A 26,445-nucleotide genomic window follows, 5' to 3' on the forward strand; every position below is an offset into this window, starting at 1 on the left:
TTTAGTGTTGGCAAAGAGCTGATTGTTCAGTTGGCTCATCATTAAGATTAAAATTCAAACACCACTTGGGACACCAGTGAGTGCATGCCTATTGTGGTTAGAGAACTGAGCCCACACTGCAACTTGGCTCTGTCAGCTATGTAGCATTTTAAGTAGCTACTGGTCTCAAACCAGTTACATACAAGTATTACTGAGGCATGAATCACATCATTTGGACATTCAGATTTTTTGCCATTGATTTATTTATTTGTCATTTGCATGATGCAGTTATATTATAGAATAACACAATGGGCTCAATTTTAAAAGTGAAAAACGGATGGATTGCACCTGTGCATATTAAAAAAAGTTAGGGAAGAAATAGCAGAGGCACTATTACATATATATAAAAATTCATTACATAAGGAAACAGTGCCAGAAGACTGGCGGACAGCTAATGTGATTCCTACATTTAAAAAGGGAGATAGAACAAGTCCAGGGAACTATAGACCAATTAGCTTAAAATCCTTGATAGGAAAAATAATAGAATCCTTACTCTAAGATGTAATAGAAAAACATCTAGAAACCAAAAAGATAATAAAGAATAGTCAGCAAGGATTTCAAAAGAGAAAGTCATGCTTGACCAACCTTATTGAATTCTTTGAAGTAACACAAAGGGTAGACAAGGGTAATATATTTGTAATAAATTTGGATTTTCAAAAGGCCTTCATTAAGGTCAGAGCATGTGGAGTCAGGGGACAGGTAGCAGAATGGATAGCAAGCTGGTTACAAAACAGGAGAGAGAGTAGGGGTTAAAGGTAGTTACTCCGACTGGCAAAAGGTGGGAAGTGGTTTCCACAAGGATCGATGTTGGAACCACTGTTGTTCACCATTTACATAAACGGAATCGGAAGCACAATTTCAAAATTGGAGGGTTTAGTTAATACTGAGGAGGACAGCGACAAAATACAGGAAGACATTAATAAACTTGCAGAATGGGCATATAATTGGCAAATCAATTTCAATACAGATAAGTGTGAGGTGGTACATTTTGCTAGGAACAATAAGGAGGCCATGTACTCCTAGGAAAATTAAGAGTCGAAATGGGGTAGAGGAGCAGAGGGATCTGGGGGTACAGATACACAAATCATCAAAAGTAGCAACGCGGGTTAATAAGGCCATACAAAAGCCAATGAAGGACTGGGGTTCATTTCTGGAGGGAAAGAATTGAAAAGCAGAGAAGCTATAGGATCTTGGTTAGACCACATTTGGAGTGAACAATTCTGGTCTCCACATCATTAAAAAGGATACAGAGGCACTGGAGAAGGTGCAAAGAAGATTTACTAGGATGATACCAGAACTGAGAGGTTATACCTATCAGGAAAGATTGAACAGGCTGGGGTTCTTTTCTCCAGAAAAGAGAAGACAGAGGGGTGACTTGATAGAGGGAACAGATAGGCGTTTCTGCGGCCGTAAACGTGACTCCAGGATGGTATGTTGCCTCCCTGGTGCTAGGGTCAAGGATGTCACGGAACGGCTGCAGGGCATTCTGGAGGGGGAGGGTGAACAGCCAGTAGTCGTGGTCCATATCGGTACCAACAACATAAGTAAAAAAAGGGATGAGGTCCTGCAAGCTGAATTCAAGGAGTTAGGAGATAAATTAAAAAGCAGGACTTCAAAGATAGTGATGTCAGGGTTACTACCAGTGCCACATGCCGGTGAGTATAGGAACAGGAGAACAGACCGGATGAATGCGTGGCTGCAGGGATGGTGTAGGAGGGAGGTATTGAGATGCCTGGGACATTGGGACCGGTTCTGGAGAAGGTGGGACCTGGACAAGTGTGACGGGTTACACCCAAGCAGGGCCAGGACCAATGTCCTCGCGGGGGTATTTGCTAGTGCTGTTGGGGAAGGTTTAAACTAGAGTGGCAGGGGGATGGGAACCTGAGCGGGGAGTCAGAAGGGAGTAAAGTTGAGAGCAGCAAGAGAGGGGAAGACCCAGGGGAAATCTACAATACAAATAGTACAAACAGTTGTTCAAGAACAAGTGAAAGGGAAAAGCGTAGAGCAGCGGAAAGAAAGTGTACTTTAGGCACGACAGATAAAGTGAAAACTAGAAGGCGTAAGGCGATTATCCCAGCATCAAAGCTGAAGGTCAGACTAGGGTGTGTCGCCCAACTAAAAGTTCTATATACAAATGCACGGAGTATAAGGAATAAATTAAATGAACTACAGGTTCAAATTCAAATTGGAGGGTATGACATGATAGCTATTACTAAGACATGGCTGCAGGATGGTCAGGATTGGGAACTAAATATACCGGGTTATAAGGTCTACAGGAGAGATAGGGAAAATGGAAGAGGGGGAGGGGTAGCCTTAGTGATTAGAGATGAAATCAATTCAATGATAAAGGAGGATATAACGAGAGGTAAGCAGCCAACTGAGGCCTTATGGGTTGAATTGAGAAATAGGAAATGATCTCAGACTATAGTGGGAGTTGTGTATAGGACCCCTGGCAGCAGCTCTGAAGTGCTAGATTGTATAAATGCAGAGATTAGACAAGCGTGTAACAAAGGCATAGTGGTCTTAATGGGAGACTTTAACCTTCACATAGATTGGGGAAAGCAGACTGGCAACTGTCAGAAAGGTAGTGAATTTCTTGAGTGTGTCCGGGATAGTTTTCTACAGCAGTATGTCCTAGAGGCAACAAGGGGGCAAGCCATACTAGATTTAGTAATGAGTAATGAACCAGATTTAGTTAACAGCTTAACTGTGCGTGAACATCTATCCAATAGCGATCATAACATGATCGAGTTCAATGTAGTGTTTGAAAGGGAAAAAAGTGAGTCAGCTGCTAAGATTCTAGACTTGGGCAAGGCCGACTTCAATGGGATGAGACAGAGACTGTCCACAGTAAACTGGGCAAATCTGTTAATGGGGAAAACGACTGATGATCAGTGGGAAATGTTTAAAGAAACATTTAACGTGATACAGAATCAGTTTATACCCCTGAGGGGCAAGAACTCTACTTGCCAAAAAAAACAGCCATGGACAACTAAAGAGTTAAGGGACAGTATAAGACGAAAGGAAAGGGCATACAAAAAGGCAAAAAATAGCACAGATCCTGGTGAATGGGAAAGATACAAAGATCAACAAAGGGTCAGAAAACAGATAGTAAGAGCTACAAAAAGAGAGTATGAAAAGAAACTTGCAAGAGATATCAAAACCAATACAAAGAACTTTTATAGCTTTATTAGGAAAAAGAGGGTGGTCAGGAGCAGTGTTGGCCCCTTAAAAACTGAAAGTGGGGATATTGTCATTGACAATGGGGAAATGGCGGACATGTTGAATAATTACTTTGCGTCAATATTTACAATAGAAAAAGAGGACAGCATGCCGGAAATCCCAAGAAAACTAATATTGAATCGGGGACAGGGACTCGATAAAATTAACATAAGTAAAGCAACAGTAATGAAGAAAATAATAGCACTGAAGAGTGACAAATCCCCAGGACCAGATGGTTTCCATCCCAGGGTTTTAAAGGAAGTAGGTGAGCACATTGCAGATGCCCTAACTATAATCTTTCAAAGTTCTCTAGATTCAGGAACTGTCTCTCTGGATTGGAAAATTGCACATGACACTCCGCTTTTTAAGAAAGGAGAGAGAGGGAAACCGGGGAATTATAGACCAGTTAGCCTAACATCTGTTGTGGGGAAATTGCTGGAGTCTATAATTAAGGATAGGGTGACTGAACACCTCGAGAATTTTCAGTTAATCAGGGAGAGCCAGCATGGATTTGTGAAAGGTAGGTCGTGCCTGACAAACCTGATTGAATTTTTTGAAGAGGTAACTAAAGTAGTGGACAGGGGAATGTCAATGGATGTCATTTATATGGACTTCCAGAAGGCATTTGATAAGGTCCCACATAAGAGACTGTTAGCTAAGTTAGAAGCCCATGGAATCGAGGGAAAAGTACGGACTTGGTTCGGAAATTGGCTGAGCGAAAGGCGACAGAGAGTAGGGATAATGGGTAGGTACTCACATTGGCAGGATGTGAATAGTGGAGTCCCGCAGGGATCTGTCTTGGGGCCTCAATTATTAACGATATTTATTAACGACTTAGATGAAGGCATAGAAAGTCTCATATCTAAGTTTGCCGATGACACAAAGATTGGTGGCATTGTAAGCAGTGTAGATGAAAACATAAAATTACAAAGGGATATTGATAGATTAGGTGAATGGGCAAAATTGTGGCAAATGGAATTCAATGTAGACAAATGTGAGGTCATCCACTTTGGATCAAAAAAGGATAGAACAGGGCACTTTCTAAATGGTAAAAAGTTAAAAACTGTGGATGTCCAAAGGGACTGAGGGGTTCAGGTACATAGATCATTGAAGTGTCATGAACAAGTGCAAAAAATAATCAAGAAGGCAAATGGAATGCATGGCCTTTATATCTAGAGGACTAGAGTACAATGGGGCAGAAGTTATGCTGCAGCTATACAAAACCCTGGTTAGACCGCACCTGGAGTACTGTGAACAGTTCTGGGCACCGCACCTTCGGAAGGACATATTGGCCTTGGAGGGAGTGCAGCGTAGGTTTACTAGAATGATTCCCGGACTTCAAGGGTTAAGTTAAGAGGAGAGATTACACAAATTGGGGTTGTAGTCTCTGGAGTTTAGAAGGTTAAGGGGTGATCTGATCGAAGTTTATAAGATATTAAGGGGAACGGATAGGGTGGATAGAGAGAAACTATTTCCGCTGGTTGGGGATTCTAGGAGTAGGGGCACAGTCTAAAAATTAGAGCCAGACCTTTCAGGAGCGAGATTAGAAAACATTTCTACACACAAAGGGTGGTAGAAGTTTGGAACTCTCTTCCGCAAACGGCAATTGATACTAGCTCAATTGCTAAATTTAAATGTGAGATAGATAGCTTTTTGGGAACCAAAGGTATTAAGGGATATGGAGCTAGATCACAGATCAGCCATGATCTTATCAAATGGTGGCGCAGGCACGAGGGGCTGAATGGCCTACTCCTGTTCCTATGTTCGTATGTCTTTAAGATTATGAAAGGGTTTAATAGAGTACACGCAGAGAAGATGTTTCCACTTGCCAGGGAGACCAGAACCGGGGCCATAAACATAAGATAGTCACTAATAAATCCAATAGAGAATTCAGGGAAAACTTCTGTTTCTGTGCTGTACATTCTTTGTAATTCTATGTATGTTGCCTTCAAGGAGCTTGAAATTAATCAACAAATATGAATATAAGTAGTTCCAGCTAATGTCCTGAAGTTATAATGCTGCAGCACTTAAGAATTAAATTGCCCATGACCTTTTCACTGGAGGATCTGACAAGTGGATGTGTTCAATTATGAATTATAAATTCCAATACAGCAATGTGATAAACCTTATTGCGTAACAAGATAAACCGTAAAATAGGCTGATAAAGCACAGGATTCTTAGCAAATAGTTTTCATTTAATATAAACAAGATGATACTGTTGGGGGCAATGGTTGGGGAATTCTTGTTGCTCAAAAGACAAAAGGCATGGATGCAACTTATACACCACTTTTCCTGTGTGCATGCAGAAATTACACTTACACATACATACATGAATGGCAGAGGTTAAAACACCTTGGATATTGTGCATTCAAAACCTTTGGACATTACATTTGAAGGAAAGGGTTAACTTTGTCCCTTTGGAAATTACATTCAGACATTGAGACATTGTAAGTTTGAAATTGTAAAGGCCACAATGTGCAGACACTTCGAGAAGTTTTAACAACAACTGATAAGAACAACAGCGACAATGTGCAGAAGATTCACAGGAACATAAGTAGGCCATTTCGCCCATCGAGCCTGTTCCGCCATTCATTGAGATCATGGCTGATCTGTGACCTAACTCCATATCCCCTAATACATTTAGTTACCAAAAATCTATCAAGCCCAAATTTAAAATTAACAATTGAGTTAGCATCAATTGGCGTTTGCGGAAGAGAGTTCCAAACTTCTGCCACCCTTTGCGTGTAAGAGTGTTTCCTAACTTCATTCCTGAAAGTCCTGGCTCTAATTTTTAGGCTATGTCCCCTGGTCCTATACACGCTAACCAGCGGAAATAGTTTCTCTCTATCTACTCAATCAGTTCCCCTTAATACCTTGAAAGCTTCGATCAGATCACCCCTTAATAGTCTAAATTCCAGGGAACACAACCCAAGTTTGTGAAATCTCTCCTTGTAATTTAACCCTTGAAGTCCAAGTATCATTCTAGTAAATCTACACTGCACTACTTCTAAGGCCAATATATCCTTCCTAAGGTATGGTGCCCAGAACTGAACACAGTACTCCAGGTGTGGTCTAACCAGGGCTTTGTATAGCTGTAGCATAACTTATACCCCTTGTATTCTAGTCCTTTAGATATAAAGGCCAGAATTCCAGTAGCCTTTTTGATGATTTTCTGTACCTGTCGATGACATTTTAATGATCAATGTACATTGCCCCCCAAGTCTCTTTGGACCTCCACTGTTTCGAGCTTTTCACCATTTAGAAAGTGCTCTAATCGATCCTTTTTAGGTCCAAAGTGGATGACCTCACACTTGCCTACATTGAAATCCATCTGCCACAGTTTTGCCCATTCACTTAATCAATTAATATCTCTAATTTTATGCGTCCATCTACACTGCTTACATTGCGTCATCGGCAAACTTGGATATGTGGCTCTCTATCCCGTCATCTAAGTCGTTAATAAATACAATGAATGGCTCAAGCCCCAACACATATCCCAGTGGGACACCACTAGTCACATCCTGCCAATTTGAGTGCCTGCCCATTATCGCTACTCTCTATCTCCTGCTGCTCAGCCAAATTCTTAACCAGGTCAATAATTTGCCCTCAATTCCATGAGCTTCAACTTTGGCCAACAGTCTCTTATGAGGGACTTTATCAAATGCCTTCTGGAAGTCCATATAAACAACATCCATAGACATTCCCATGTCCACTACTTTAGTCACCTCTTCAAAAAATTCAATCAGGTTCATCAGGCATGACCTACCCTTTACAAATCCATGCTGGCTCTCTGATCAGTTGAAGATTTTCAAGGTGTTCAGTCACTCTATCCTTAATTATAGACTATAGTAATTTAGAGAACAAATATGTAGGCAAATTTCTGGGTGCAAAAATAAGGAGGCAATAATAGTTGGGGACTTCAACTACCCTAAAATCAACTGGGATTCAAACAGCGTGAGGGGCACAGAGGGCACAAAATTCTTGATCGGTGTCCAGGAGAACTTTTTTAGCCAGTACGTGACAAGCCCAACAAGAGGGGATGCAATTCTAGATTTAGTCCTGGGAAATGAAGATGGGCAAGTGGGTGAAGTGACAGTGGGTGACCATAATGGGGATAGTAACCACAATTCAGTTAGTTTTAGCATTATTATGGAAAAGGACAGAGGTAAATCAGGAGTAAACTTTTTAAATTGGGGGAAGGCAAATTTTACAGAACTAAGAGGTGATTTGGCAGAAGTGGACAGGACACAACTACTTGAGGAGAAATCAGTGGCAAGCACTAAAAAGTGAAATTCTACGGGTATAATGCAGACATATCCCTCAAAGAAAAAGGGTGGCACTGCCAAATTTAGAGGCACCTGGTTGTCTAGAAGTATACGGGGCAAGATAAAGCAGAAAAAGAAAGCTCATGGGGTCGATTTTAGCACCCGCGATCGGGTGCGTTCCTGGCAGGGGGCTCCGAAAATTGGGGATTCCCGGGGCAGGTATGAGCCCGGCTCCAACCCGCCCACGTCCGGGTTTCCCATAGACGCGCTGACATGTGCGCGCAGCCCCCGCATGTGGGACTCCCGCCGGCAATTAAAGCCAGCGGGGTGCCACCTAAGCTATTAATTTTGGTATTTCAGGTCGTTTACAGACCTGATTAACGAGATATTTGAGGAGGGTTGGGATTTTACATACAACTGGGACTGTTTCCCGTACTGGGGAACACTCCCAGTTCAAATGGACATGTTGCAGCTATCAGCCTGTGGCAGCTGCAAAGGTCCATTTGACAGGTTGGTGGGGGGAAGACCCTCACTCATTGCAGGAGGCCACTCTGGACAAAGTTTGGCCTCCACCACCGTCCTCCTAAAAATCAAATTCACCAACTTGCACACTTACACCGGTGTCCAGACACATGTACCTACCTTGCGGACCCCCTCAGATGTACATCTTCCGGATGGGGGCCGCCGTAGCTGCAGTCATGACCTCCTCGGAGGGCGAACAGCATCACCAGCCTCGCTGTCCACCTCTGACACGTGGAGCTCCACAACACAGTGCTGTGACACTTCCACCTGCACAGCAGGACGGAGGGCAACCGCGGAGAGAGATGCGTCGCAGAGGGCACTACCCTCACCACAGGGTCCACAGACCGAGGCTCAGCTTCCGGGACCTCTCTGAGCAGCAGTGCACACGGAGGCTCAGAGTCACTTGACATGTAGTCGTGGACATCTGCAGCCTCCTTCATGCCAAGCTGCTCCCGGCTGGCCCAACCCATATCTTCTCACCTGTCGCTGTCAAAGTCACCACTTCCCTCAACTTCTCCTCCGCATCCTTCCAGCGTGCCACCGGGGTCATCGCCGACGTCTCTCAGTCGTCTGCACAAAAGAGCCCTGCAAATACACCTACACCCACTCTGCAGTGACACAATGGGTGGCATCAGTTGTGGTACTTCATTGTGATCCTCAGGAAAGGGCATTATTGCACAAACCAGACAAGATTCGCAAAGATGTGGCAGTAGTGGTGCCAATATAATATGTGATGTGAGTTGGTCAGAAATTAAATATAAGTAAAAACCATGACAAACCCTCAAACACCCCTGTGCATCCCCTTCATGCTCACGACATGTTTGCCTTATGCTGCCTACTGTACATATGTGATGCATGCCCTGTGGCTGCAGCACAGGTAGTGGCAGGTTGAGTGAGGCTGACTGTGAAAGAGATGCATGAGAGGGTGAGTGTGAGATAGAGCCATGAGATTGTATGAGGATTGGGTTGAGTGGTAGTGGCGGGATGAGTACTGGCGAGGTGAGTAAGTGCAGGTAAGATGAGGATGAGCTTTGAGTGGGTGTGAGGAGTGATGTGAGAGAGTAATGTTGGCAGTGCAGAAGGAGATGTGGGGTGGGGGCGGTGATGTGGGGTGGGGGCGGTGATGTGGTGGACGGAGTGTAGGGGAATGAGTAAGCGTACTCACTTTGGCTGACCTACTTAGGTCATTGCAGCGCCTCCTGCACTGTATGCAGTTGGGTGATATGTTGGTGGTGTAGGTGACCTCCTCTGCCACCTCGAGCCAGGCTTCCTTGGTGGCAGAGACAGGCCGCTTCCTCCCCCGCACCGGGGTGGGGGGGGGGGGGAAGATCTCTGTCCACCCCCTCCTCCTCACCCCATCCAATGATACCTGGAGTGAGGCATCATTAAACCTGGGAGCAGCCTTCCCCCTGGGCTGCTCCATGCTGTACTTTTTCCTATTTCTTGCAGCATCAGTCAGTGGAGGACTGCCCCTTTAAATAGAGCTCCTCCAGCTGACTGACCTTACTGCACATGCGCAGTCCGCCCGCCGCGCAGCTTAGCAGCGGGGAACCCGGAACAAGAGGTAAGTGGATCCAATTAGCCTGCGATTGCGTTCGGGGCAGACTGATTTCACCGGGCGCATTACCCACGTGCCCAATCGCCCCCCACGCCGCGAACCCGCCGCCCTGGTAATATCAGGCCCTATGACTGTCACAGAAAACTAAATACTGCAGAAAACCTAGAGGAGTATACAAAGTACAGGGATGATGTAAAAAAAAGAAATAAGGAAAGCAAAGAGAGGGCATGAAAAATATTAGCTAGTAAGATTAAAGAAAACCCAAAGATGTTTTATCAGTACATTAAGAACAAGAGGATTGCTAAGGAAAAGGTAGGATCTATCAGGGATGATAAGGGTAACTTGTGTGTAGAAGCAGAGGATGTGGGTAGGGTTTTAAATGAATATTTTGTCTCCGTATTCACAAAGGAAAGGGATGATCCAGACGTAGTAGTTAAAGAGAAGAGGTGCGAAATATTGGATAAGGTAAACATAACGAGAGAGGAAGTACTAGAGGGACTGGAATCCTTGAAAGTTAATAAGTCACCAGGGCCGGATGGATTGTTTCCTAGGCTATTGAAGGAAGCCAGGGAGGAAATAGTGGATGCTGAGGATCATTTTCCAATCCTCACTAGATACAGGGGAGGTGCCAGAGGACTGGAAGACTGCAAACGTAGTACCATTGTTTAAAAAGGGTTCGAGGGAAAGGCCGAACAATTATAGGCCACTCAGTCTTACCTCGGTGGTGGGCAAACTATTAGAATCAGTACTGAAAGTTAGGATAAACTGTCACTTGGAAAGGCATGGTTTAATGGCATTATGTTTTTATGTTCTTAATCAGGGATAGTCAGCATGGATTTGTTCAGGGAAGGTCATGCCTTACAAATCTGATTAAATTCTTTGAGGAAGTGACAAGGGGGATTGATAAGGGTAATGCAGTGGATGTTGTCTACATGGATTTTAGTAACGCATTTGACAAGGTCCCACATGGCAGACTGGTCAGAAAGATAAAAGCCCATGGGATACAGGGAAATGTGGCGAATTGGATCCAAAATGGGCTCAGTAACAGGAAACAAAGGGTAAAAGTCAATGCTTGTCTTTGCGAATGGAAATCTGTTTCCAGTGGTGTGCCACAGGGCTCAGTGTTGGGTCCCTTGTTGTTTGTGGTATATATTAATGATTTGGGCTTGTATGTAGGGGGCTTGATTGGCAAATTTGCAGACGATACAAAAATTGGCCGTGTAGTTGATAGTGAAGAGGATAGCTGTAGACTCCAAGATATCAATGAGTTGGTGGAGTGGGCGGAAAAGTGGCAAATGGAGTTCAACCCGGAGAAGTGTGAGGTAATGCACTTAGGGAGGGCAAACAGTAAAAGGGATTACGCAGTAAACGGGAATATATTGAGAGGGGTAGAGGAAGTGAGAGACCTTGGAGTGCATGTGCACAGGTCCCTGAAGAAGGCATACGGAATGCTCTCCATTATTAGCTGAGGTACAGAATACAAAAGGAGGGATGTAATGATGGAACTGTATAAAACGCTAGTAAGGCCACAGCTGGAGTATTGTGCGCAGTACTGGTCACCACATTACAGGAAGGACGTAATTGCTCTGGAGAGAGTGCAGAGAAGATTTACAAGAATGTTGCCAGGACTTGAAAATTGCAGCTACGAGGAGAGATTGGACAGGCTGGGGTTGTTTTCCTTGGAGCAGAGGAGGCTGAGGGGTGACTTGATTGAGGTGTACAAATTATGAGGGGCCCAGATAGAGTAGACAGGTAGTACCTGTTTCCCCTAGCAGGGAGTTCAAGAACTAGAGGACATAGATTTAAGCTGATTGGAAGAAGGATTAGAGGGGACATGAGGAAAAACATTTTTACCCAGAGAGTGATGGAATGGGTGTATGGAATTCGCTGCCCGAATTGGTGGTAGAGGCAGGGACCCTCAACTCTTTTTAAAAAGTACCTGGACCTGCACCTAAAGTGCTGTAAGCTGCAGGGCTATGGACCGGGTGCTGGAAGGTGGGATTAGAATGGGCACCTGGTTGTTCTTCACGCTGGTGCGGACACCGAATGGCCCCCTTCTGTGCTGTATCTTTTCTATGGTTCTATTAAAAAAAACTGGTCTATAATTTCCTGGATTCCCTCTTTCATCTTTCTTAAATAGCGGAGTGATGTCCAATTTTCCAATCTAAAGGAACGGTTCCTGAATCGAGAGAACTTTGGAAGATTATAGTTAGGGTTTTTGCAATGTTCTCACCTACTTTCTTTAAAACCCTGGGATGGAAACCATCTGGTCCTGGGGATTTGTCACTCTTTAGTATCATTATTTTCTTCATTACTGTTAATTTGTTTACGTTAATTATGGTGAGTCCCCGTGCCTGATTCAAAATTAGTTTCTTTGGGATGTTCGGCATGCTATCCTCTTCCACAACTCTAAATACTGACGCAAAGTAATTATTTAACATGTCCGCCATTTCCTTATTTTCATTTGAATATCACCATTATCAGTTTTTAAGGGGCCCACATTGCTCTTGACCACCCTCTTTTTTTCTAATATAATTGTAAAAAAATTGTGTTGATTTTGATCTCTTGCAAGTTTCTTTTCATACTCCCTTTTTTGCAGCTCTTACTATCTGTTTTGTCACCCTTTGTTGTTCTTTGTATCTCCCCCAGTCGCCAGGATCTGTGCTTTTTTTTTTGCATTTTTGTATGCTTTTTCTTTTAATGTTGTCTCTTACATCTTTTGTTGTCCATGGCTGGTTTTTTTGGTATGTAAAGCTCTTGCCCCTTTGGGGTATAAACTGGTTCTGTATCAAGTTAAAATTAATTTTTGAACACCTCTCACTAATCTTCTGTCATTTTACCCATTGAGTGATTTGCCCAGTTTACTGTGTCTCTGTCTCATCCCCTTGAAGTCGGCCTTACCTAAATTTAGAATTTAGAATTTTAGTAGCGGATATGGGTTTCTCCCTTTCAAACACAACACTGAACTCGATTATATTATGATCGCTTTTAGATAAATGTTCACACACGTTAGGCTGTTAATTAAATCTGGCTCATTACTCATTACTAAATCTAATCAAACTACTTCGGTTCTCAAAACAACTTTACTCTCAAAACAAGTGACTTGGAAAAACAGTGCTGAGACGGTTAGAAATTACTGCACCTGGGTTCACACGGACAAGAAGATACACACATGGTGAAAAGGGTTTTGAGTGGTCCAGCCAACCGATCGTTAAAGCAATGGTGGGTGAGTGGCCAAAATGGGACTTCTCTTAACTTTCACTCACACCCCAATTGGTAAGAACAACCTCAAGTGCTACGAGAGCGCTGATCACTCTTAAATGCCTTGATGCTGAAATCCTTGGTTTTTATAGTTGTATGTATTGCTTGATTTGCTTGATGCTTGTGTTAATTGTTTAAATCATTAAATAATCACTTTGATTAATGAACCTACCGCGTACGTGTGACTTTCTTTAACTATTGTCCAGGTTCATGAATCATTGGAACATCTGTGTACCTACATACATAACACAGGTCCATATAGGTAAATGAAAATCGCAAAAAAAAAGATCTTTCTGAACAGCCTAAGCAAGTATTTTGCACAAAAAATTAATTTCATCTGCTTTTAATGAAAAAAGCCACTTGGGTGTCACAGCGATTCTGCTGAAGACACAAGTCCAGTACTTTTAAAATGGCAATTGGAACGTCAAGATTACTATCCAGTCCCTGCTCAACACAGTGGGAACCACCTGCTGACGGATCCCTTTCACATTACAGAGGAGTGGCTTTCTACTGTGTGGAAGAGCAAAGTAACTGGTCTCCATTAGACTGACCCATAATTCTCAAGATGTGGAATTACTTCTTACAGATGAATATTTTTCTTTTTAAATGCAATCTTGGGCTGCAAAGGGAGATAGCAATTCTGTCTCATCATAAAGCAAGCAATAATTAATATATTTTTTAAAACCTGCATTTGAGTTGAAAGTCTGCAATCTAATCTCAGGGTCAGATTAAGTGTACAAGCTAAACTCTGGTTAGATTTCAACACACTGCCAGGTGTCCATTCTTGTCGATGTATTGAGCAAAACAAAACCTGTCACTTTTTCAAATTTACTGCATATTGTTATATCTCAGCACAATTTATATTAACCATCAAAGTAAAGCCTGCCATCCAAGGCAAAAGCATAGACTGACTATTTCTTCCAATCAGATTGTTTGGCCAATACTAGCGATCATCCACTTTGGACCTAAAAAAGATAAAGCACAATATTTTCTAAATGGTGAGAAGCTAGGAACTGTGGAGGAGCAGAGATAGGAACATAGTAACAGGAGTAGGCCGTTCAGCCCTTTGAGCTTGTTCTGCCATTCAATGCGCTCATGGCTGATCTGTATCCTAACTCCATTTACCCGCCTTGGCTCCATATCCCTTAATACCCTCGGCTAGCAAAAAGCTTTCGATCTCAGATTTAAAATTATTAATTGAGCTAGCATCTACTGCTTTTTGTGGGAGAGAGTTCCACACTTCTACCACCCTTTGTGTGAAGAAGTGTTTCCTAACTTCTCTCCTGAATGGCCTGGCTCTGATTTTAAGGTTGTGCCCCCTTGTCCTAGACTCCCCCACCAGCGGAAAAAGTTTCTCTCTATCTACCCTAGCAATTCCTTTCAAAATCCTAAAAGCCTCAATCAAATCACCCTTAATCTTCTATATTCCAGGGAATATAAGCCTAATTTATGTAATCTCTCCTCGTAATCTAACCCTTGGAGCCCTGGTAAATCTGCGCTGCACTTCTTCCACGATCAATATATCATTTCTAAGGTGCGGTGCCCAGAACTGCACACAGTACTCCAGGTGTGGTTTAACCAAGCCTTAATATAGCTGTAGCAAAACTTCCTCCCCTTTATTTTCTAGCCCTCTAGTTCTAAAGGCTGACATTCCATTAGGCTTTCTGATTGTTTTTTGTACCTGACCACTACATTTTAGTGATCTGTGTACAAGGACCCCTAAATCTCTTTGAACCTTCATCGTTCATATCTTTTCACCATTTGGATCGATCCCTTTTTGGTCCAAAATGGATGACCTCACACTTACATACGATGAAATCCATCTGCCACAGTTTTGCCCGCTCACTTGATTTATCAATGTCTCTTTGTAATTTTATGCTCCCGTCTGTACTACTTACTATGCCACCAATCTTTGTGTCATCAGCAAATTTGGATATGTGGCTCTCTATTTAGATTTAGGGGTCCAATACAGAAATCACTAAAAGCTAATGAACAGGTACAAAAAATAATTTAAAAGGCTAATGGAACGTTGGCCATTATCTCCAGAGAGCAGGAATAGAAAGGAGTGGATGTTATGTCACAATTATGTAAAGCTCTGGTTAGACCCCATTTAGAGTACTCCGTTCAGTTCTGGGCACTGCACCTCAGGAAGGATACATTGGCATTGGGAGAGTGCAGCACAATTCACCAGAATGATACCTGGGCTAAAAGGGTTAAATTATGAGGACAATAGACTAGGTTTGTATTCCACTGAGTATAGAAGATTAAGAGGTGATCTAATTGGGGCGTTTAAGATGATTAAAAGGAGTGAATGGGGTAGATAATGGAGAAACTGGAGTACTGTGTCCAGTTCTGGGCACTGCACTTTAGGAAAGATGTGAAGGCCTTAGAGAGGGTGCAGAAAAGATTGACTAGAATGATTCCAGGGATGAGGGACTTCAGTTACATGGATAGATTGGAGATGCTGGGTTGTTCTCCTTGGAACAGAGAAGATTGAGAGGAGATTTGATAAAGGTATTTAAAATCATGAAGGGTCTAGACATAATAGAGATAAACTGTTCCCATTGGCGGAAGGGTCAAGAACCTGAGGGCATAGATTTAAGGTGATTGACGAAAGAACCAAAGGTGACATGAGGAAAAACTATTTTACACAGCGAGTGGTTATGATCTGGAATGCACTGCCAGGGGAGGTGGTTGACGCAGATTCAATTGTGGCTTTCAAAAGAGAACTGGGTAAGCACTTGAAAGAAAAAACATTGTAGGGCTATGGGGATAGGGCGGGGGAGTGGGACTAGCTGGAATGCTATTGCATAGAGCTGGCATGGACTCGATGGGCTGAATGGCCTCCTTCCGTGCTGTAACCTTTCTATGATTCTAACTACTTCCTCTGGTGGTGGAGTCCAGAACAAGGGGGCATAATCTTAAAATTAGAGCTAGGGCTGTTCAGGGGTGATGTCAGGAAGCACTTCTTCACACACAGTGGAAATATGGAACTCTCCCCCCCCAAAAAATCTGTTGGGGCTATGTCATTGAAAATTTCAAAACTGAGACTGATAGATTTTTGTTAGGCAAGGGTATTTAGGGTTACAAAACCAAGGCTGGTAGTTGGAGCTAAGATACAGAGCAGCTTTTGGTCACCTGTTCTATGCTGAGAGGCTGTTTTCCTTGGCTGGAGAGTCTAGAACTAGAAGTCATAGTCTCAAGGGCCATTTAGGACCGAGATGAGGAAAAATTTCTTCACTCAGAGGGTTGTGAATCTTTGGAATTCTCTACCCCAGAGGGCTGTGAATGCTCAGTCGTTGAATACATTCAAGACTGAGATCGATAGATTTCTGGACACTAAGGGAATCAAGGGATATGGGGATAGGGCAGGAAAGTGAAATTGAGGTAGATGATCAACCATGATCTTATTGAATGATGGAGCAGGCTCGAGGGGCCGTATGGCCTACTCCTGTTCCTATTTCTTATGTTCTTAGTTGGTTAGCTCTTTCAAAGAGCTGGCACAAGCACGATGTGTCTAATGGCCTCCTTCTGTGCTGTAAGATTCTATGATTGGTTATAAGAACATAAGAGGAGCAGGACTCAATAATGAGTCATTATGCCAATGACGGACGAGTCTCTTGCTCTTCAGCAAACAACTCCTTGGACTTTGAAGGGAGTGTTATACTGACTTGGTGTCTAACCCAATGGGCCATAGTAGAAAACTGCATGAATGTTGGTTAAGCCTGTAGAGTGTGCTGCAGAGACGGAAGGCCTTAATGAATCAGCTCATTGTCACCAACTAGTTTTGTGGTGATAGAGGTGGATGGTATTAAATCCAAATTCCTGAGAGCTGTTATTGGTGAAGAGGCAGGCATGCAAACAGTGCCAAGAATCATTGACTTGTCTTGGAGCTGCTCTTCTGAATCTGAAAAGGATTCTGTTTCAGACACGCATAACACCATTATTTCTGAGTGCAACTGTGGTTTCTATCCTCAAGAAAAGGGACCCTAGTGAGACTGAAAACTACTGAGGAATCTTGCTGAGATCAGCGACTCTTAAGATTGCACCTTGGATTATAATAATATACATATATGCAGATGCATTGGAGGCCCACAGAGTAAACAGAAAGGAACAGGCTGGATTACATTTTCACAAGAAACGTGAGGGACAGTGGTATTATTTAAGATCATTGAATATCATATGGCTCACGGAAAGATTTACTTGGATTGTTTTCATTGATTTTTGTACAGCATTCGATCTAGTGCCTCATGTGGTTCTCATGAAGGAGTTTGAAGTTACAGGTACATTATGAAATCTTGGACCTTATGGACCTTGGAGTGTGTACTCCAAGTCCATATACTCATGATAGGAAACTTACTCAACTCGCTTGAAAGAGGAGTACGACCAGACTTTCCACTGTGACAAATTATTTTCAATGTTTAACTTGTAGTTAGTTAGGCTGAACTAGGAGCGTTGTGTACTGTTTTGGGCACCCCATTATAGGAAAGATATAAATGCACAGAAAAGGTGCAGTGTAGATTCACTGGGATGTTAACAGGGATGAGACAAGACTAGATGCAGGGAGGATGTTCCCGATGGCTGGGGAGTCCAGAACCAGGGGTCACAGTCTCAGGATACGGGGTATGCCATTTAGAACCGAGATGAGGAGAAATTTCTTCACTCAGAGGGTGGTGAACCTGTGGAATTCTCTACCACAGAAGGCAGTGAAGGCCAAGTCATTAGATGTATTCAAGGAGGAGATAGATATATTTCTTAATGCTAAAGGGATCAAGGGATATGGGGAAAAAAGCAGGAACAGAGTACTGAGTTAAACGATCAGCCATGATCATTTTGAATGGCGGAGCAGGCCCGAAGGGCCGAATGGCCTACTCTTGCTCCTATTTTCTACGTATCTATGTCAAGAAATTAAGGCTTCTTCACAAACTGAGAAAGTTAAGATAAAATCTGAAAGGAGGTCTTCAAGATTATGAAGGGTCATGATAAACTGAATAGTGATATATTTTTTCAATTAATCAATGTGAAAGCATGAAGAGGGCATAAATCACTGTAATTATAAAGAGAAAGAATTGAAAAAAAAAATTTTACCAAATGTTGTTAGAATTTTACATTCCCTATCAGAAGCCATTGTTGAAGCAGAGTTCAAATTTCTTTTAAGAGGAATTAGAGTTGCTTGAAAAAAATGAATATTAAACGGTATGGGGTGAGCAGGAGAATGGGATTAGATTTGGTGGCTCATGTGGAAAAAACACTGACACAGATTTGATAGATCAAATGACTGGTTTCTTTACTATAGCATTCTATGATTCTACGTCTATGTTGGATGACATCGTAAGAGACAGTCTCAGAAGGGTCAATTTTGCAATGGTGGCGGGTTGGCAGCCGGCGGGGGGGTGAAGGTGCACGTGGCAAACCCGTATAAACAAAACTTAACGTTTCCGACGCAATCACATGGTGATTGCTGATTGCTGATGATAAACGTGCTCTCCGGGTTTTGTGCCCGGCAGCCAGCCTGATTGACAGACTGGGTGCCATCAGGAGCTGCAACGCGAGGGGTGGGGGTCGGGGCAAGAGAGTGAGAGTGAGACGTCATCCAGCGCTGGAATGGAAGATCGGTGGGGCGGAGGGGGGGGGTGGGAGAGGGGGGATGATCGGGGTCGGGGGGGGGGGGGGGCGGGTGAAGAGGGGGACATCGGAGAGGGAGACATTGGACATCAGAGCATGGTGGAAATGTAGATTGATTTTAGATTGATTCACCAGGCGTGAATCAGAAGCGGTGGGCAAGCCGCCCAGGTAAGTTAAAAATCATTACAATCGCTTAATCTGTCACAAGTAAAGTGCCTTAAGAACCTCAATGAGGTACATTTGGCTCTTTAACTGTCATCCTGCCTTCCGGTTTTGGGTCGCCCGCGGGCACACAGGTGCGTCCTTGGGAAACTCAGAAGTCAGCGGGTTGGAGCCGGCTTCCGAACCTGAACGGGATTTCCGTGATTTTCGGAGACCCCCCCGCCCCCAACGCACCCGCAATTTCCCCCTAAAATTGAGCCCAGAGTGTCTGTTCTAGGCATTTTGAAAAGAACTGTGGCGTTCTTTTTGCAGTTTGTGTCAAATAAGTCAAGTGCCAAAGAGTTCTCCTTCATGGTTTGGAACTATTGTGCATGCAATGGAAGAGTTTTCTTCCACCCAGGTGCAAGAACCAGAACCAAGTTGCGAGATGGTTTGTGGCAAAACAGGAAAAATATTGCTTGCTTCTGCCCTTACCCCTGCCCTGCAAACCCTCATCCAGGCTGTTATCTTCTCCAGACTTGACTACTCCAACATCCCCCCAATGCATTACATATTAAATACTTATCCTAATCTTTAAATTCCTCCACGGCCTCATCCCTTCCTATCTCTGCAAACTCTACCAGCCCGATATGCCCCCTGAACACACTGTTTCTTAGACTCTGGCCTTTTGTGCATCCCCCTCCTTACGGCCCTCTACTGGCGTAAAAGTCTCCCGCTTCTTGGGTCCTACTAGGAATTCCCTCCTTAATTTTTTTCCATCTCCCTCTCCTCCTTTAAAAAAAGCTTTCTCAAAACCTCTTTCTTCAACCAACCCTCAGGTCAGCCCTCCTAAACTCACCTTTCCTGGCTAAGTGGCCATTTTCCTTACATTTATCTCTGAATTACCTTGGGACGTTCTTTGGGTTAAAGGCACTATAATAAATGCAAGTTGCTCTTTATGCTGAATTCTGCTGCTCACCTGGATATTTGTTTTTTGGGAACTGCCGTCTAACTTGCAACAGCTCAAACACATGCTTGTCAGTTATCTAATGACCAACTAGTAACTATCCTCCTTTGGAAACGGGTATTAAGAGGACAAGACATTGAGAGTGAGGCTAGTTGTATTTCTTTGGAGCCTATTTGGCTACAAGATCATGCAGAAGATACCCAAATGACCAAAAAACATTCTAACCAAAATTTTTTTCCTCAACAGGCATCATTCCATCACTTTTTCATCACTGGTTTAATAAAAAAGCAAACATCAAAATCAAACTATTAAATAATGGCATCCCACAATTTCCAATTGCTATGAGTGTTTGGAATGTTGAGAAAACATTTAGGATCAATAGTCATAATGAACCCACAATTTCTTTTTAAACACAGTATTTTCAAATAGTAATTTTTTTAAAAAAAACTTTATTTAAAACTTAATTTTACTGCATTTGAGATGTGCTTTACATTAGGCAGGGAGTATTTTTTTTTAAATTACTAATCTCAGCTAATGCTGCTCTGGGAGGTCTCACTATGCTCACCACTAAGATCAGTGATCTTAAATATGTAATTGTTTGCTTTTTTTAAATTCTGGTTCAGCCACAGTAATATTTTTTCATTAAATTTATTGTACAATACCTTGCAAGCAGCTTAAAAATAACACAATAAGTAAAAAATACAAGGGCAAAGTTAACAAGTGAGCACCTAATTTGAGGCATCTGATCAGTTGAATTGGATACAACTGTTGAAAACCTGGGTTTAGTGACACTCTTGGCAGTTAAGAGCCCCTATCTGCCATTTATTGCTTTCAATTTAGTAGTAAGCAGGGACAAATTTACCTCACCTGTTGCTCTGATGTATCTACCAGCAGGAATTGAAGGCAGGAAAGCAGCAAGGAAGGGAAAGGGAGAGAGAGAGGCGGGAACGATGCAAACCCTGAAACCATAAACTAGACAAATATTAACTAGCCAAATAGAACAGCAAAATAAGCCAGTAATACAAGCTAGGATTTTTAAAAACACACATGGAACTTCCATATAATACTTCATGTTCATTTTCCTCATCATTAAAATATTTTCCTTCCATGTTAATTTAAAACAGTTTTCATTTTCTTTAGATAATCCAGCAGGAAAAAAACCCATAAATCTCAAATGGATGTTTACTAAAGCACTGAATAAGAGAACAGATGAAAACCTGGGTGTCATCATCATTTTGACCATGCCACTGACTCCAACTGCCTATGATAATTTGTTACTGGTGTCTCCTGCTACTGGGAGAAGCAAAAACCTGAATCAGGAAAAAAAAGAGAGAAAATAATTGCTTGCTCCAACACCACGCAATTCAGAGTTTGTGACCAACTCAGTAAAGCATGCTATTTCAAATTCTGATTGTGTTTTTGGTGAATTTTTGTCCTTGCACTTTGAAAATCCAGTGTCAATATCAACCTAGATCAGACACCACAGAGACGGAGTAAAGCATCCTCTATCTTGCTCCGGTAAATTGCTTTAACTCAGCCTCAGAAAAATGCTCCCACCGTAATTTCCAAACCAACAACTCCTTCAGTTTCTCTGCATGAAGTTGCAAATTTAGCATCAATCTGTGCCAAAATGTACCATGGGCCTGCGCTCACTGGGAACCGAGTTGAGACTGCCTGAGCCAGTTACATGTATGACCCTTAAAGTCATAGAGAGGAAAGTTTTGTCCCATCAGTCTGGGATAGATTCAAGCTCATGTCCCAGAGATGAAAGCAGATGGTTCTAACCTAATGTTCTGCCAAGTCCCAGCATCCTTTTTCTATAAGCAAAATGTGCCAAATGAAAAAAACATTCAAGTCCAGTGTAAAAACATTTTTAAAACATTGCAAAGTTTTATTTTACAGCCTTACTAAAGGTCTAAAACATAATCTTTTTTTGCAGTTTTCCTGTACAGATTAGACTTTAGTTACCCTAAAATTTAATTCTGTAATTTAAAAGTTCATTAAAATATCTTTCTCACAAGAGATTGCATTTCAAATTCAATTAGTTTGAGATTTTTGCACCTCTGTAGAGGAGTTTCTGATCCTGATCCATGCATTTAGTTTACAGGTGGTTCTAGTCTGTATATTGTGTCACTAAGTCTCAAGTGAATGACTGACAGAAACTAACTGCACAGAACAAAGATCAGGACAATCTTAAAACAAAAATGCAACGGCTAGAATTGAAATGGATCATGTTTTGGCAACAAAAAAAGTGTACTTATAACCACCAAAGTTTAAGCCACTCTTAGGAATGCATAAATGCCCACTCTCTTTTGCATTTTACGACTACTTTTAATATTCTGGCATGGGTGGAGGATTGGTTATCTAACAGGAAGCAGAGAGTTGGGATAAATGGTTCATTCTCGGACTGGCAACCAGTAGCCAGTGGTGTTCCGCAGGGGTTGGTGCTGGGTCCCCAACTCTTTACAATCTATATTAACGATTTGGAGGAGGGGACCGAGTTTAACATATCAAAGTTTGCAGATGATACAAAGATGGGAGGGAAAGTAGAGAGTGAGGAGGACATAAAAAACCTACAAGGGGATATAGACAGGCTGGGTGAGTGGGCGGAGATTTGGCAGATGCAATACAATATTGGAAAATGTGAGGTTATGCACTTTGGCAGGAAAAATCAGAGAGCAAGTTATTATCTTAATGGCGAGAAACTGGAAAGTACTGCAGTTCAAAGGGATCTGGGGGTCCTAGTGCAAGAAAATCAAAAGGTTAGTATGCAGGTGCAGCAGGTGATCAAGAAGGCCAACGGAATGTTGGCTTTTATTGCTAGGGGGGTAAAATATAAAAACAGGGAGGTATTGCTGCAGTTATATAAGGTATTGGTGAGACCGCACCTGGAATACTACATACAGTTTTGGTCTCCATACTTAAGAAAAGACATACTTGCTCTCGAGGCAGTACAAAGAAGGTTCACTCGGTTAATCCCGGGGATGAGGGGGCGGACATATGAGGAGAGGTTGAGTAGATTGGGACTCTACTCATTGGAGTTCAGAAGAATGAGAGGCGATCTTATTGAAACAAAAAGATTGTGAAGGGGCTTGATCGGGTGGATGCGGTAAGGATGTTCCCAAGGATGGGTGAAACTAGAACGAGGGGGCATAATCATAGAATAAGGGGCTGCTCTTTCAAAACTGAGATGAGGAGAAACTTCTTCACTCAGAGGGTAGTAGGTCTGTGGAATTTGCTGCCCCAGGAAGCTGTGGAAGCTACATCATTAAATAAATTTAAAACAGAAATCAACAGTTTCCTAGAAGTAAAGGGAATTAGGGGTTACGGGGAGCGGGCAGGAAATTGGACATGAATTTAGATTTGAGGTTAGGATCAGATCAGCCATGATCTTATTGAATGGCGGAGCAGGCTCGAGGGGCCGATTGGCCTACTCCTGCTCCTATTTCTTATGTTCTTAAATAAAAACATTAAATGAAACCTGGACTGTATTAAAACAATCAAATTCAATTTGCAGTGAAAGAAACCAATGTTGTTACAGATGGTATATTTACCTTCTTGTTTCTGAGGTAGGCCTTCTTGGCTGAAATGCGACTACGTCGGGCCTCTAGCTGGCGCACTTTCTGCTGCAGCTTCAGCAATTCCATTCTCTGTGGGGTCATTGACGACGTCATACTTTCTGATGCCGGCATGGCTTCCATACTTTCATAAGTGTCATAGTAAACAACTTCTTCTCGTTTCTCTGTTTAAGGTAAATAAATGCCAATAATCAAACCATTAAAAATGGTTTACTCTTTCAGCCTGGGATAGAGATACTTGAACAGTAAAGGGAAATTAACTAGGCACTGTCTCCTTCCCTTTCAAAACTACCCTTTTCACCCCTTCCTCAAAATATCCACCCTCAACCCTTCTTTCCTTGCACACTACCACCCCATCTCCAATCTCCCTTTCCTTTCCAAAGTCCTTGAACATTTTGTCCCTTCCCAAATCCGTGCCCAACTTTTCTGCAACTCCATGTTTGAATCTCCCCAATCAGGTTTCTCCCCTTGCCATAGTACTGAAACGGCCATAATCAAAGTCACAAATGACATCATATATGACTGACTGTAGTGCACTATCCCCCTTCATCCTCTCTGCAGCCTTTGAAACGGTCGACTACTGCAGCCTCCTCCAACACCTCTTCCCCATTGTTCATCTCAGTGGGACTGCCTTCACTTGATTCCAACTCTTACCTATTCAATCATAGCCAGAGCATCTCTAACAATGGCTTCTCTTCCTGCCCCCCACACCATTACCGTTGGAGTCCCCCTAGGATCTATCCTTGGCTCCCTATACCTCACCCACATTATGCCCCTTCGCGACGCCATCCAAAAACATGGCGTCAGGTCCCACATGTACGCTGACGACACACAGCTGTACTTTTCCAACAACTCTCTCGACCCCTCCACTGCTGCTGTATTGTCACACTGCTTGTCTGACATCCGGTACTGGATAAGCTGAAATTTCACTGGGAAGATCGAAGCCATTGTCTACGGCCCCCGCCACAAATGCCGTTCCCTATATACCGATTCCATCTCCCTCCCGGGCCATAGTCTCTGGCTGAACTAGAATGCTCGCAGCCTCGGCAAACCTTTGACCCTTAGCTGAGCTTCCGACCCCATATCCTCTCCTTTACCAGGACCACCTACTTCCACATCATCACCCATCTCTGTCCCTGCCTCAGTCCACTTGCTGCTGAAACCCTCATCCAGTCTCGACTGTTCCAATGCTCTCCTGGTCAGCCTCCCATCCTCCATAAACTTGAGCTTATCCAAAACTCACACAAGTCCCGTTTACCCATCACCCCTGTGCTCGCAGGTCAAATTTAAAATTCTCATCCTTGTTTTCAAATCCCTCCATGGCCTCACCCCTCCCTATCTCTGTAACCTCCTCCAGCCCTACAACCTTCCGAGAACTGCGTTCCTCCAATTCCGGCCTCTTGTGCATCCCCGACTTCCTTCGCTCTAGCAGTGTTGGTTGTGCCTTCAGCTGTCTAGGCCCCAGTTTCCTCCCTAAACCTTTCCACCTCTCTCTCTTCCTTTAAGATGCTCATTAAAACCTACTTCTTTGATCAAGCTTACGGTCACCTATCCTAATGTCGCATTCTTTGGCTCGGTGTCAATTTTTGTCTGATTATGCTTCTGTGAAGTGCTTTGAGTCATTTTACTATATTAAGTTGTTGTTGTTGTAGCAGTTTTTTCCACCATGACTTCACACTCTCCTAACAGGATCCCCTACTGTCTGCTGCTTCACAGCTCTTCCCAACAAGCTATCAAGGAACTGAAAAAATACTTTTTCCTATTATTTTCTTGCATTGTTATGTGTACAATCTTATGGCGGAGAGAGGAAAAAAACTCCAAAGAAAGAAGGGAAACCAGTCCTGCTTCAGCAAGCTAAAGGACTTCCAAGTATAACAGCCAAAGTTGCACAATGCAGAATACTAGCAGGACTGTTCTTTATAAATCTTGAGGTTGGCCTGAAAACCAGATTCTCCTGCCAAAATTGTAAAACCATTTCCAGGGCCCATTTTTTAAATTCAATCTTCCAACCCCCTTTAGCTTCCCTTCAAAAAAAGGTTGATTCCACTAACCTAGAAAAAATATCTATCTAAAAATGGCACATCTGGCATATTTAAATATACACATTATACTTTTAAAGCTGCGTAATTTATTTTTCAAATATTATACAAATATCAATAGAAGATAGCAAGTGTAATAATTTTGACAGATCATATATTCTATTTATATTGATCACCTGCACTATTCAATGGAGATTATGTGTTACAGGTCACGCATTGTAACTCACAGAATAGAGAACATGCATTATTTTATATGCTACATCCTCATTGTTATATTTGCTAAAACAAAAATTTGATTTATTTTTCAAGGTAGAAAAACTTTGCATTGTCCTCTCTTTTATCACCCCATATATGTCTTGTATTTTCAGTGGCTGGAGATATGCAGGCAAGCAGCCGGCTCCCAAGCCTCTGTTAATGTTGGCCTTCACGACTTAGACAATAGCGATGTGGTAATAACTACCCTTCATACTTGTTCTCTGCACTGAGGGGAAGCATTTTCTCCACAGCAAAGCAACTGTGATGAGGAATTGAGAAGTGTGGGGCTTGGAGAAAACAAATCCATGTCCTTACACTTCATGAAATTTGTGCTCCAACATGCTAATTCAAATTGAATATAATTATTGGAAAAAGCAGTGTCAGTACGAACAGAACCAAAGGATATACATCATGATGGCTCCCACCCTATTTGAATCACTTCATTTCTACTGAACCAAACTGGGTTAAAGCCACTTTCCACCGCACCTGCAATGAGCCTCTTAATGCTTTCAAGTTGTGCTGTTAACAGTAGCTCCTCACATTTCAGGATCTCAAACTGCACCTCATACAACTGAAGTTGCATGTCGTAATAATCAGCCTCCAGCCGGTCCAGCCGTGATATGGCATCTGCGCCACTCTGAAGGCTCTGCATCTGTTTCAAAAGGGAAAAAGTAAACAAGAACTATAGACTCTATCTTACATTACTGTGCTCAACCATACTACCACAACTCAGCAAGTAAACAGGGGACAAATGCACAACAGTTTCCAGACGTACACTTTTATGTTTTAGGGAAAGACTGAATAAAAAAGCATCACAAATGTATTGAGAATGAATAATTGTTGAACATATCAGCCATCATGCTAATAATATCGAGGTTAACAATTACAGTTGAATTGAACAATGTACATTCTAGTAAAATTACAAATGTATGTTCACTTCAAATGGTAAAATCATTGGTTTCTAAATATAAAT

The 26,445-nt window shown here is 42.6% G+C and overlaps 1 protein-coding gene across 1 annotated transcript in view; it reads right to left on the bottom strand.

Moving 5' to 3' along the window:
* jmy (junction mediating and regulatory protein, p53 cofactor) overlaps window positions 1-26,445 on the bottom strand; it is a 133,498-nt gene that overhangs the window by 32,449 nt on the left and 74,604 nt on the right. Inside the window, exons 5-6 of the mRNA XM_067982657.1 lie at window positions 25,959-26,124; window positions 23,155-23,342 (exon numbers count right to left, since the gene is read on the bottom strand). Coding sequence (XP_067838758.1) covers window positions 23,155-23,342; window positions 25,959-26,124 — 354 coding nt within the window. The remainder of the gene's footprint in view (window positions 1-23,154; window positions 23,343-25,958; window positions 26,125-26,445) is intronic.

Source organism: Heptranchias perlo, chromosome 4, assembly GCF_035084215.1.
Source record: "Heptranchias perlo isolate sHepPer1 chromosome 4, sHepPer1.hap1, whole genome shotgun sequence".
NCBI classification, from domain to species: Eukaryota; Metazoa; Chordata; class Chondrichthyes; order Hexanchiformes; family Hexanchidae; genus Heptranchias; species Heptranchias perlo.